This window comes from Diceros bicornis, chromosome 17 (genome assembly GCF_020826845.1).
Source record: "Diceros bicornis minor isolate mBicDic1 chromosome 17, mDicBic1.mat.cur, whole genome shotgun sequence".
NCBI lineage: Eukaryota > Metazoa > Chordata > Mammalia > Perissodactyla > Rhinocerotidae > Diceros > Diceros bicornis.
In genome coordinates this window covers 17,273,860-17,285,171 of record NC_080756.1, presented here as the reverse complement: position 1 = coordinate 17,285,171, position 11,312 = coordinate 17,273,860, and the positions used below count along the sequence as shown (strand labels likewise).

General features: G+C 56.2%; 1 protein-coding gene across 2 annotated transcripts; it reads right to left on the bottom strand.

Annotated features, from left to right (window-relative positions):
* Positions 1-2,610: 2,610 nt before the first annotated feature.
* Positions 2,611-10,183, bottom strand: KRT8 (keratin 8). 2 transcript variants are annotated; one of them, XM_058558168.1, is made up of 9 exons: positions 9,770-10,182; positions 6,886-7,094; positions 6,165-6,225; positions 5,560-5,655; positions 4,785-4,949; positions 4,351-4,476; positions 3,534-3,754; positions 3,338-3,396; positions 2,611-3,038 (listed from the first exon to the last, which is right to left on the bottom strand). In XM_058558168.1, the coding sequence occupies exons 1-9, from the start codon at positions 10,106-10,108 to the stop codon at positions 2,845-2,847; spliced, it is 1,470 nt and encodes a 489-aa protein (XP_058414151.1). In that variant the 5' UTR covers positions 10,109-10,182; the 3' UTR covers positions 2,611-2,844. The 2 variants fall into 2 exon arrangements, with proteins under 2 accessions (XP_058414151.1, XP_058414152.1); XM_058558169.1 differs by lacking the exon at positions 3,338-3,396 and having other exon boundaries at positions 9,770-10,183.
* Positions 10,184-11,312: the final 1,129 nt, after the last annotated feature.

The following is an 11,312-nucleotide window of genomic DNA, read 5'->3' as shown; positions in this document are numbered from 1 at the left end:
TTACAAGAAACAGGTAACATTCGTTACTTTCTGGGAGAGAAACTGGGTGACTGGTGAGAAAGGAGGCCCTTTTGTACTTTAGAATTATATACAAAGGACATTTATTACCTGTTCAAAAATAAAAACAAGGGGGCCGGCCCCGTGGCTTAGCAGTTAAGTGCGCATGCTCTGCTGTTGTCGGCCCGGGGTTCAGATCCCAGGCGCGCACCGACGCGCCGCTTCTCCGGCCATGCTGAGGCCACGTCCCACATACAGCAACTAGAAGGATGTGCAGCTATGACATACAACTGTCTACTGGGGCTTTGAGGGAAAAAAGGGAGGAGGATTGGCAATAGATGTTAGCTCAGGGCCAGTCTTCCTCAGCAAAAAGAGGAGGATTGGCATGGATGTTAGCTCAGGGCTGATCTTCCTCACAAAAAAATAATAATAATAAAAAAAATAAAAACAAGGTTACAATTTTTGAGCTATGTATGACATACGTGCATATGATAAAAATCTTGTGTTGTCAAAAAAGCACCGGCCCAAGTGTCAGGGCACCACTTCTGTCGCTTACAGTGTAACCTCAGGCAAAGTCGATGTGTGTAAAACGGGGATTTTAAATCCTGCCTCACAAGATCCTTGGAGGGCCGGAATGTGATGAAGCACAAGATGTCCCATCAATTAGGTATTTAAGAAGCTTCCATACTTCCTCAGTTTCCTCATCTAAATGAGAATTGGATGTCCAGCTCTTATGTTTGTTTAGACACTGAAAGGTAAATGGGACGGAGTCGCCTGAATGCTGAGTGTCCTGGGTCACACGGTAGAGACACAATAACCTGGAAAGAAGGGGGTAGGGGGAGGGAATTCTCCCTGGAGCTTGCCTGCCTTTCCCTGAGCAAACGCCAGGGTGTGGAAACTCCAGACCATTGGTGGGGCCCTTGGCCGCCCCCAGCACACCCACCGACTGGGGGCGGGGCCTGATAAGACAAGTGGCTGGCTTCACAGAGGATCGGGCGGGGCACAATGGAAAATATTGACTTGGGGCCTCAGTGGGCAGAGAGTCCCTCTTGCTGGGTGGCACACCTGCTCTGGGCTCTAACACCACCCGCCTGACTCCTGGGACCTGCTGAGAGGGCTAGTCACACTTGGACAGAGGGTGGAAGGCTATATGGCTTTATGAATTTTTTGTTTGTTATATGTATATAATATAAATGTTTGCAGGTCGTGATAAAAGTGAATTTCTTCCTGGGAGCCGCTGCCAAATAGTTAGAGAGCCACTTCTCTAGATAATGGTGCTGTTAGTTTTATCATCAAAGAGTGCAGTCCTTTATTGGGACAGAGTCCAGAACCCTGGCCCTGGCTCCGGGACTGGGTGGGACAGGGTGGGAGAGGCAGAACGCCTGGGCTCAGTATGGAAGCAGCTCCATTGAGGTGGGTAGCTAGGGAGGTAGCAAGACCGGCCCTTGGGTGGGAGCCCAGGGGCTGGGAAGCCAAGGGCCCAGGGACAGAAGCCCCAGAGACCCCACAGCAAGGCCAGAACCAGAGCATCCTGCACCAGACTGTCCCTACGATTGTCCCCTCTGCATGTGTTTATTCTCTCTTGGTATTTCGGAAAGTCTGAAAATGCCCCATCTCGGCCGTCTAAATAAGGGCTTGTCCAGTTCTGAGGGGGCAGCGTGTCTGCCAGGACCTCACGGTGGTGGCAGTGGGGCCAAGTGTCAGAGACGCACCACTGCACCCAGCTGTGTCTGAAACCTCTGCTCCTGCCCTAACCCCTGCAGACTGTGTTCCAACAAAGATAGGCGAACGCCTTTGCACACTTCACAGAACCTACACACACCCATGTACACACAGCACACCCTCCACAGGCAAACACAGAGTGCCCACGCCCTTCACAGGCTCAGCCGTATATATGGCATAAACTGCATGCAAAAGGGTAGAGAGCGGCTGGCGAGGAGCAATGCAGGGTGGGTGGGACTGTGAGTGAAGCAGGGAAGAGCCCCCTCATCGATGCCAAGTCCCACACTATCTTGGCTTCAGAAATTGTGGGTGCGACACGCCCAGTCACTCAGAATGGACTCGGGGCCTCGAAGGGATGAGAAAACCAGGACTCCTTGGTCCCCGGCTGCAAAGGGATGAAGATGGTAAAAAGCCATCTCTGGCCACCAAGGAAGCGCCATGGACCTGGCTGAGGAGGAGCACAGGCAGGAGAACTGGACAGGCCTGGGTTCAAATCCCAGATCTGCCACTTTGTAGTCAGGCCAATTCCTTGGTCTCTCTGAGGCCGGCTTTCCTCATCCACAGGGAGTCCTGATGCCGAACTCCTCCTATTGGAAAGGAAACTAAACTAACTGAACTCTCTCCTGATAATACCACCTACAACCCCTCTGCCCACCTCACGGGGTTTGTTGCACAGATAAAATGACACGGGGTATTTGAGAGCACATTACTGACCAAGGCATCGACCAGCTTTCACCAAAGAAGCCTCTCGGGGAACAGCCTGGAGCAGGCCAGACTTTCCTCCCCAGTGCCCCCCACTTCCCAGGCCCCCCAGCTTTTGAGGCGCAGGAAGAGGCCTCCGGACCACCTCTCTCCCACCCCAGGGACAAGGACGGCACACGGCAAGGAGGGTTGGCAGAGCCAGCTGAGGCTTTATTTTGGAAAAGACACTTGAATTGGCTTTTAGCTGGGGGCATGGGAAGGGGGGGTACCCCAGGCAGTAGACTCCCCCCAGGGATGGGCTGAGGACTGGGGCTGAGCCTCGGGTGGGTCTCCTGGTCCCGACGCTCCCCTGCATAGCTCCCTGCCCCAGAGCCTCTGGGGCGGCTACAGGAGGGGGAGGCTGGGCGGGCCCACAGCAGCCGTTCACTTGGGCAGGAAATCAGAGGACTCGGACACCAGCTTCCCATCGCGGGTCTCGATCTTCTTCACAACGACGGCCTTGGAGGAGCTGATGCGGCTCAAGGATCCGGGGCCCCCGCCAAGGCCAATGCTGGACTGGAAGGAGCTCAGGCCATAGTTGAGGCCAGGGCTCGTGAGGCCCCCGAAGGTCGACCCACCTGATCAGGGACAGAGGCAGCCACGTGAGCGCAGGAGCCCGTGCCCACATCAGGATCCATGCCCCCTCTCCCTGCCACTCCCTATTGAGTCTCCAGGTATGCCAAGTGCCCCAGTTCACTACTCAAGGGTTGTTGGGGAAAACCAGGAGCAGGATGGGACGGCTTTGATATTAGCTATGAGACCTTGGACAAGACATTAACTGGGCCCCAGCTTCCTCAGCTGTACGAGGGGGAAACGTATAGGGGCTGTGTAAAAGGTCCCTGCCCTCCTGCTCTGCACCCAGGGCCAGGACACTCACCTGAGTAGCCGCTGGTGGTCTTGGTATGGATGCTCATGTTCTGCAACCCAGACTCCAGCCTGTACCCAGAGGACACATGGGATGTCAGGACCAATTCCTGGCCCTGTCCCAAGACAACAGGACCCAAGTCCCACCCCTCCGCACCCCAGGTCGCAGGGATGGAGCACCAGGGCCAGTCAGAGACCCCCACACCCACCGGCTCTCCTCGCCCTCCAGCAGCTTGCGGTAGGTGGCGATCTCCACGTCCAGGGCCAGCTTGACGTTCATCAGCTCCTGGTACTCGCGCAGCTGCCGCGCCATGTCCTGCTTGGCCGTTCTCAGAGCGGCCTCCAGCTCGGCCACCTTGGCCTGAGCGTCCTTGACGGCCAGCTCCCCACGCTGCTCAGCATCAGCGATGGCGGCCTCCAGGGAAGCCCTCTGTGGGGGGGAGAGGGGCAGGTAAGCAAGTAAAGCAGAGTCTGGTTGCCTCCTCCCCCTGTGCCCACCCTCCCTTTCTCCTCCTTTAGGGACCCTCTCCCTGACCTAGACTAACCAACTCCATCCAACTCAAAGAAAACGCTACCAGTGAGACTCAGGAAGCAGATGAGGAAACATGAGCAGCTTCCAGGCACTTCCCTGCACAAACTCCTCACCTGGGACACTCTAAGGTATTATCCCACCCCAACTGGACTAGATCTCTGCTTTCTCGACCTCCTTAAAGCAGCAGAGCCCAATCTTACCCAATCTTACCCTGATACATAAGACAGGTAAAATAAAGCAGGCTTGGGGACCTATCCTGGACCCCAATCTACCTACCCAGCCCCCTTTGACCCCTGCCATGGCCCCAGGGACATCCTCAGCACCCGTCGGCCTTCCAGGAGCAGTCTGAGAAGCTGGACGTAACTGCCCCTCCAACTCCCGAGCTCTGGTCTAGGATGCCTTCCCTGACCCCCAGACTGCTCCCTCGTCCTGCATTATCTCCTTTCTCACAGAGGTGTCCGCAGATCCTCTCGCACCCCCAGTCCAGCCCACACCTGGCCTTTGAGGCCGTCGATCTCAGCCTGGAGTCGGCTGATGTTCCGGTTCATCTCGGAAATCTCTGTCTTCGTGCGACGGAGGTCATCCCCATGCTTCCCGGCCAAGGTCTGCAGCTCGTCGTACTGAGGGTGTGAGATGAGGAGTGAGGCTCGAGAGGGAACCCCCTGGAACCCAAGGTGCCCACCATCCGAGGGAGAGTGCCTCTCAGTGAGTCTCCAGAGCCCAGGTCACCCCATCCCACCCCCCTCCACACACAGCACTGAAGGCCTTCTTCCAGACCTGCGGCCACAGGGACAGCCCCATCTCCCCCGCACCCACTCAGCAGGCCCAGCTCACAGCAGGCAGAGTGCAGTCTGAAATCCTGCTCCCTCCTCACGGACCAGGGCACAGAACTGGCCAGGAGGGCCAGCCTAGTGACCCTGCTCCTCACCTTGGTCTGGTACATGAACTCAGCCTCCGCCCGGCTGCGGTTGGCGATCTCCTCGTACTGGGCCTTGACCTCGGCGATGATGCTGTCCAGGTCCAGGTTACGGCTGTTGTCCATGGAGAGGACCACGGACGTATCCGAGATCTGGGACTGCAGCTCACGAATCTCCTACGGTGGGGAGGGGAGCTGGTGAGGCCTTGTCCCTGCACGCAAGGATCCCCCCTTTGCAGAAGGGCCTTCCTCAGGGGATAAGACAAGGGGCAGTCACAGAGGAGAGGAGCAGGGGGCATCAGGCTGGGGAGATGGCAGAGCTCCTGAAGAAGGAAGACAGGTCAGAGACCTGGAGCCTGGAGAGCAGTAAAGATGAAACGAGACAAGGACGAAAGGAAACAGGCTTTGGGTGAGGAGCCAGAGGAGCAGAGCCCTTCCACACTCTCAGCTACCAACACTGAGCCCACAGAGGGCCCCACACAGCCCAAAGATTCAGGACAAAGGCTCTGGGGACAGAGCGGGCCCAAGTTGTGGCTGGGCCACCATTCTGTGTATGGAAAAACCTTGGAAAGGCTTTTTTGGTTCTCTGAGCTGATTTTCTCCTCTGTGCCGTGGGCTAATAAACCTCCCTCATGCAGGGGGACAGAACATACAGAACATCCCTGCTGGGTTAATATTGGTAGCTGTAATTATTCAGTGGTGGGCCCTTGTCTGTTGGTGCACTGGGGGCTGGGAGCAGCCCCTGATGGGACTGGGGGACCTCAGTCTCCAGTCCCCAAGAACATACCTCTTCATACAGCTGCCTGAAGAAGTTGATCTCGTCGGTCAGCCCTTCCAGGCGGGACTCCAGCTCTACCTTGTTCATGTAAGCTTCATCCACATCCTGGGGGGCGGGGGAGGGGGAGTCTGAGCTGAGTGCTCAGGCCCGACCCCAACCCAGGGCACCCGATGGCCTGGACTTAGAACCTTCCAACTAACGGCCTTCCCCACCTCACTTTGTGGCCTGATCCTCCAGCCCAGCCTCTGCCCATCACACCTGCACGCGCAGCCCAAACACCTTTACCTCCGCTTCCTGCAGCCCTCCCTTCCCCCTCCTCCTTCTCCTCCTCTTCCTCCTTCTCCCTCTTCCACCTCCTCCAAGAAGCCATCTAAGACCAGACCTCCAATTCCACTGCTCCATTTTCTTAACCTGTCCCAACATCAACGTCCAGAGTTCTGTCCAAATGCACCTAACAACCTCCCTGTCCCTGTCTACCTTTCTATGCTGTATACCTAGAGGCATCCCAATGTTGTCCCATTACTTCAAAACATTTAGGGACAGAACCCAGAAAGCCTCTGAGTCCGAGTCTCTAGGCCCAGCCTCCAGGGTCTGATGGGGCAGGGACCCCTCACCTTCTTGATGAGGACAAACTCGTTCTCCATCTCCGTGCGCTTGTTGATCTCATCCTCGTACCTGGTGAGGAAAGACTTCCAATCAGAGGATGAAGGCAAAGGTGAGGTTGCCTGGGTCTTTGGAGGGGGCAAGAATATCTAGAAAAGTCAGCTCATGGAGATGCAGAATATGAGAGGGCTGGGCTGGCCCTGCTGCCCCAGCCAGCTACTCTCCCCCCCGCCCCTACCCCATGCTATTATCAGCCAGTGGGGAGTCCTGGAGCAGGAAATCTCTCTCCAAATCCAGGAATACACATTGGATCAGGCATATTAGGAGGCTTAGCAACAGGGACTGACATGAGACCTCAGACAGAACTTTCTGGGGTGTGCTGGAAATCAGAGATAAGGAATAAATAGGGGCCAGGGCTGTATGTATACCACAGAGGCCTGCTGGCTATGTATCTCTCTCACCGTAGGTTTACTGCATAAACATTAACACATAATTTGTTGTCCAAATCTAGACAGTTTTGGGATTGAAAGGGGGTGAGTGTTAATAGCAATTAGGCTGGGACAATGGGCATAAACCTAGACTGTCCTGAGAAAACCTGGTCATATGGTCACCCTAACGATATAGGACTGCATTGCCCAACAAGCATGGGATCCTAGGCCTCTGGTCCCAGGGGTGGGGCAGGGCAGGATGACTTCAGCCAGGTAGGTGGTGGTGGGGAGGAGGATGGCTCACTTATTCTTGAAGTCCTCCACCAGCCCCTGCATGTTGCCGAGCTCCACCTCCAGCTTCAGCTTCTCCTGGCCCAGCGTGTCCAGCTGCCGCCGAAGGTTGTTGATGTAGCTCTCGAACATGTTGTCCATGTTGCTCCGAGCCGTCTTCTGCTGCTGCAGGAGGCTCCATTTGGTCTCCAGAATCTTGTTCTGCTGCTCCAGGTGCCGCACCTACATGAGGGAGGAGGGAGCAAAAAGGTCCACATTAGGCCGGGGCTCAGAGTCGGGGGAGAAGCCAGCACTATCTTTTCCCCTAACCCACTCCCCAAGCAGTGGGGTCTCCAGAACCCAGGGACCTGGTCGGCTGTTCTGGGAGCATCACTTATGACCTGAGAGAGACAGCATGGTGTATAGGGGAGGGAGTCCTGTCCCTCTAGTGTGGGGTGCAGGGGGACCGTGGGAGGGGTTGGACGGGGAAAGCCAGGGGAGAGTTATATAGAAGCTGTGTTTGCAGAACAAATAGGTCTTATTTACTTAGATTGTATATTACAGGTAAATAAACATAGCCAAGTTGTGATTAAGACTGAAAAAGAAAAGATTGAAAAAGAAAATGTCGATTGTTCATATCAAATAATATTATCATCATCGTTATTCTTTGGAGTGGCTTTGGGGGACTCATACAGACGATAGGGAAACTTCAGCCCTACGGCCTGGAGAGCACTGGCCAGAAGACCTAGGTTTTGGTGAACACTGCTACTAACCTGTGCTGCATAACCTGAGTTGCTTCCCCTCTCTGAGCCTGGGTGTCCGCAACCCTGCAGTGGCTTAGAGGAACTCAGGCAGGCCCTTTCAGGAGCCTCATCGCTGTGCAGAAGTTACTCTTTGCAGAGGAAGAGGCAAGAGACTAGGTAGACCTCTCTGCAAACTGAAGACCCCCTCCTCCCCACAGGGCTCCCTTTGAGATTCTCCAGCATCACAGAACCCACCCCACCCCACCTCTGAATCCACAACCCTCTCCTCCTGCCCCAAACGCAGAGCTCCTGGGTTCCTCAGGCTGAAGGAATCCAAATGCTAGGATGAAATTAAGGCAGGTTAGAGGGGAAATTTTTTAAAAGAATAATAGACTGGTTGCAAGAAGAGGAACGCATTTTTTTTAATCAACCCAAATTGGTAACATTTTTTAAATTGCGGGGACTTAGAAGAGAAATCTAATGGTCCAGCCCAGATCCAACAAATCCTTCCCTATAAATCTCTTTCTTCCCCAGGTCATTCTGCCCCCCAATTTTTTTTTTTTAAGATTTTATTTATTTATTTATTTTTCCCCCCCAAAGCCCTAGCAGATTGTTGTATGTCATAGCTGCATATCCTTCTAGTTGCTGTATGTGGGACGCGGCCTCAGCATGGCCGGAGAGGCGGTGTGTTGGTGCACGCCCGGGATCCGAGCCCGGGCCGCCAGCAGCGGAGCGCGCGCACTTAACCGCTAAGCCACGGGGCGGGCCCCCAAAATTATTTTTTTTAAAAATCAGTGATTATAACATTTAGCCTTAATGGACTGCTTACTATGGGCCAAGCACTGCTAAGCTCTTTATATACATTATATGCTTGAATCGGCAAACATCTGTGATTTAGGGATTATCATGCCCATTTTACAGATAAGGAAATCGAACTCAGGAACGTAACCATCAAAGGAAAGGGCACAGCACTGGGAACCAGGAATTCAGACTCAGAGCCTGTGCTTAACCACTCGCTGCGAGGACCCCAGAGCTAGCAAAACGCAGTCAAGAAGTCCAGCCACGAGCGCTTAGAGCCCAGGAACTAGCAAGCCCTCCCCAAAGAACAGGAGAGGCCCGGCTTCCTGAGGGACTCCGATTCCTAAGGGCGCCGATCTGCCCCAGGATTTCCCTCCTTCCGTTCCCACAATGCCGCCCAGGAGCCAGTCAGCGGGGAGGGGCCCAATCCTCGGCCGCGCTGAGCTCCCGGGGCCCCCCAAATGCTGCAAAACCCGGCCTGGCGCCTGCTCTGGGGAAATGGAGCCAGGCCATTGGGGCGGAGCCGGGTAGGGAAGGGTGAAAGGGACAAGGGCCGAGGGGGTAGAGGGGCGTTGGCGCACAGAGGCGTTATCTGAAGCCATAAACTCTGCGGTTTAACCGGACGTGAAACCCAGGTGGGGTGTCCAACGCCCGCAGACTTTGAATCCTGCATGGGCTTTCCTGAGGCCAGCCCTTGGCGTCCCCCCACTCCACTCCACCTCACCCCACCCCGACACGCCCCACCAACGCCAGCCGCTCTGTGTTCACGGGTAGAGGAGCGCGTCCCCAAGGCAGCGGGCTCGGCCCTCACCCTTGTCCGGCCCGCCCACACTGCAGGGTCTGGGGCAGGGGCCAAGTTCTGACTCATCGTGGTGCCCCCACACTCGGGCCCTGGGGCGCCACAGGCCTCAGTCAATATTTGCCCGTCTGAATCAAGACACCCGCTTCCTTCTCCCAGAATCCTATCAAACCCCCATTAAAAATTTTTGAAAAGCACAGGGGCAACTTTGAGAGGCCCTCGGGGCGGTGCTAGAGGGGAAGAGTGAAGCTGCAGGATGGGCGTCCCCTCCCACCCGACAGCTGGACGCTGGGACTCTTCCAGGCTGAAAGCTTCACAGACTTCAGAACTTGGGTTGGGGCGAGATGGGGGAGGGAGGGAGGGAGTCAAAGCCGTCCAGACCCTCTCCCCATCCTCTCGCCGGCCCAAACCACAGAGCATGGAAGACTGAGTCACAGGTTGAAAGGGAGAGTCCTGCCCGGGTGGTGGGGCCCAAGAGGACACCAGTGGGATGTGCCCACCGAAGGCGCGACCAAGAGAAAGGGCGCGGACCCTTGTCCGGCCCCAGGCACAGCCAGCCACGCCGGGGGAGCCCTCACCTTGTCGATGAAGTTGGCGAACTTGTTGTTGAGGGTCTTGATCTGCTCCTTCTCCTGGGTGCGCACAGCCTGGATGTTGGGGTCCACCTCCAGCTTAATGGGGTTCAGCAGGCTCTGGTTCACTGTGACAGTGGTGATGCCCCCTGCACCTCCGAGCCCGCTGTAACCCCCGATCAGACTCATGCCGCTGCCCAGGCCACCCCGGAAGCCGCTGCCCACTCGGGAGAAGGTCGAGGAGCTGATGCGGGCGCCAGGTGCACTCGAGTACGAGCGGCTGCTGAAGGCCCGGGGACCGGAGGTGGACACCTTGTAGGACTTCTGGGTCATCCTGATGGACATGGTGGAGGTTGGAGTGGAGGCGAGTAGGCTGAACTAGACGGAGATTTGAGAAGGAGCAGAGAAGCTGCTTCTAGGTGGGGGACAGCGTCCCAGGATGGCCCTTTATAAAAGAGAGCCCAGCCCGAGGGGAGGGGATTGGCCTCGTACCTTAGTGGCTAGGCCCTGAGGGGGCCGGGCCTAACCCGACACCTGCCACCTACAGGGCGGACTCAGGTGGGGGCAGCAGAGAGCTGCTCCCACCCAGGAGCCAACTCCGGCACCACCCCAGAAGCCCAGGAAAGAGCAATTCAGTGAATGTGAAACTGGCAAGAACCCGCAAGGCTTGCACAAACTCCCTGTAACAGTCAGGCCTAGGGTCACCCAGCCATTGCAACCCCGACTCCTGGGTCTTGTCTCCTTCCCTCCTGTGGGAAATACATGCAAGGACTGGGAAGCCTAGCAGGAAAGGGATCCCTGGCATTTGGGTCTCCTCTGAGCAGCTGACACCCCAAAGACACCCCCCCCATTCTTCTCTCCCCTGAGGGATTAGGAAGTTCTGCCCAGGCTGGAGGACAGGACACCTGGGTTCCCAGTCCTTGACCCTGAGGTCAACCATTTGCCCGGGCTCTCCCCAGTTACTGCTGAACCCTCAGCACCTCGTGTAATGCCAAGAGGGGCTGGGTAAATATTCGTGGAATGAATGAATGAACACACACGCGCGCACGCACACACACACACTGGCTATCTTCCCTCTGGGTCTGTAGGTGCACCATAAAGTGAGAGCCAACACAGCACTTTTCCCGGACACAACCCAGTGCCCATCTCTCCTCTCAAGATCACAGGATTCCTGGGGCCAGGCTGAACTTGGTGGGCCTTGCTGAAGGGCACAGAGAATGAAGAACAGGGCCAAAGACGTAGAGGGCAGGGGCAGCTCAGGAGGGAGGGGAGCTGTGTCCTGGGGGTCTTCATTGTTCTCCCTGCTCCTTGGGGGAGCCGTTCCCATAGCTCCGAGGGGGTGAATCACAGAAAGGGCGGCAGGACCGTGGCGGGGGGGGGGCACTGATGGTGAGTCACTCTGCAGCCACAGGCCCTCCTTCTCTTCCCAGGTCCCCAACTGGCCAGAGGAAAAGAAGAACGTCCCTACACCTGCCTCCCTGAACCCATCATCAGAATGAGTCAGGAGAGCAGGTTGGGGCACAGCATACACCTGCAGAAGGTTGGAGAA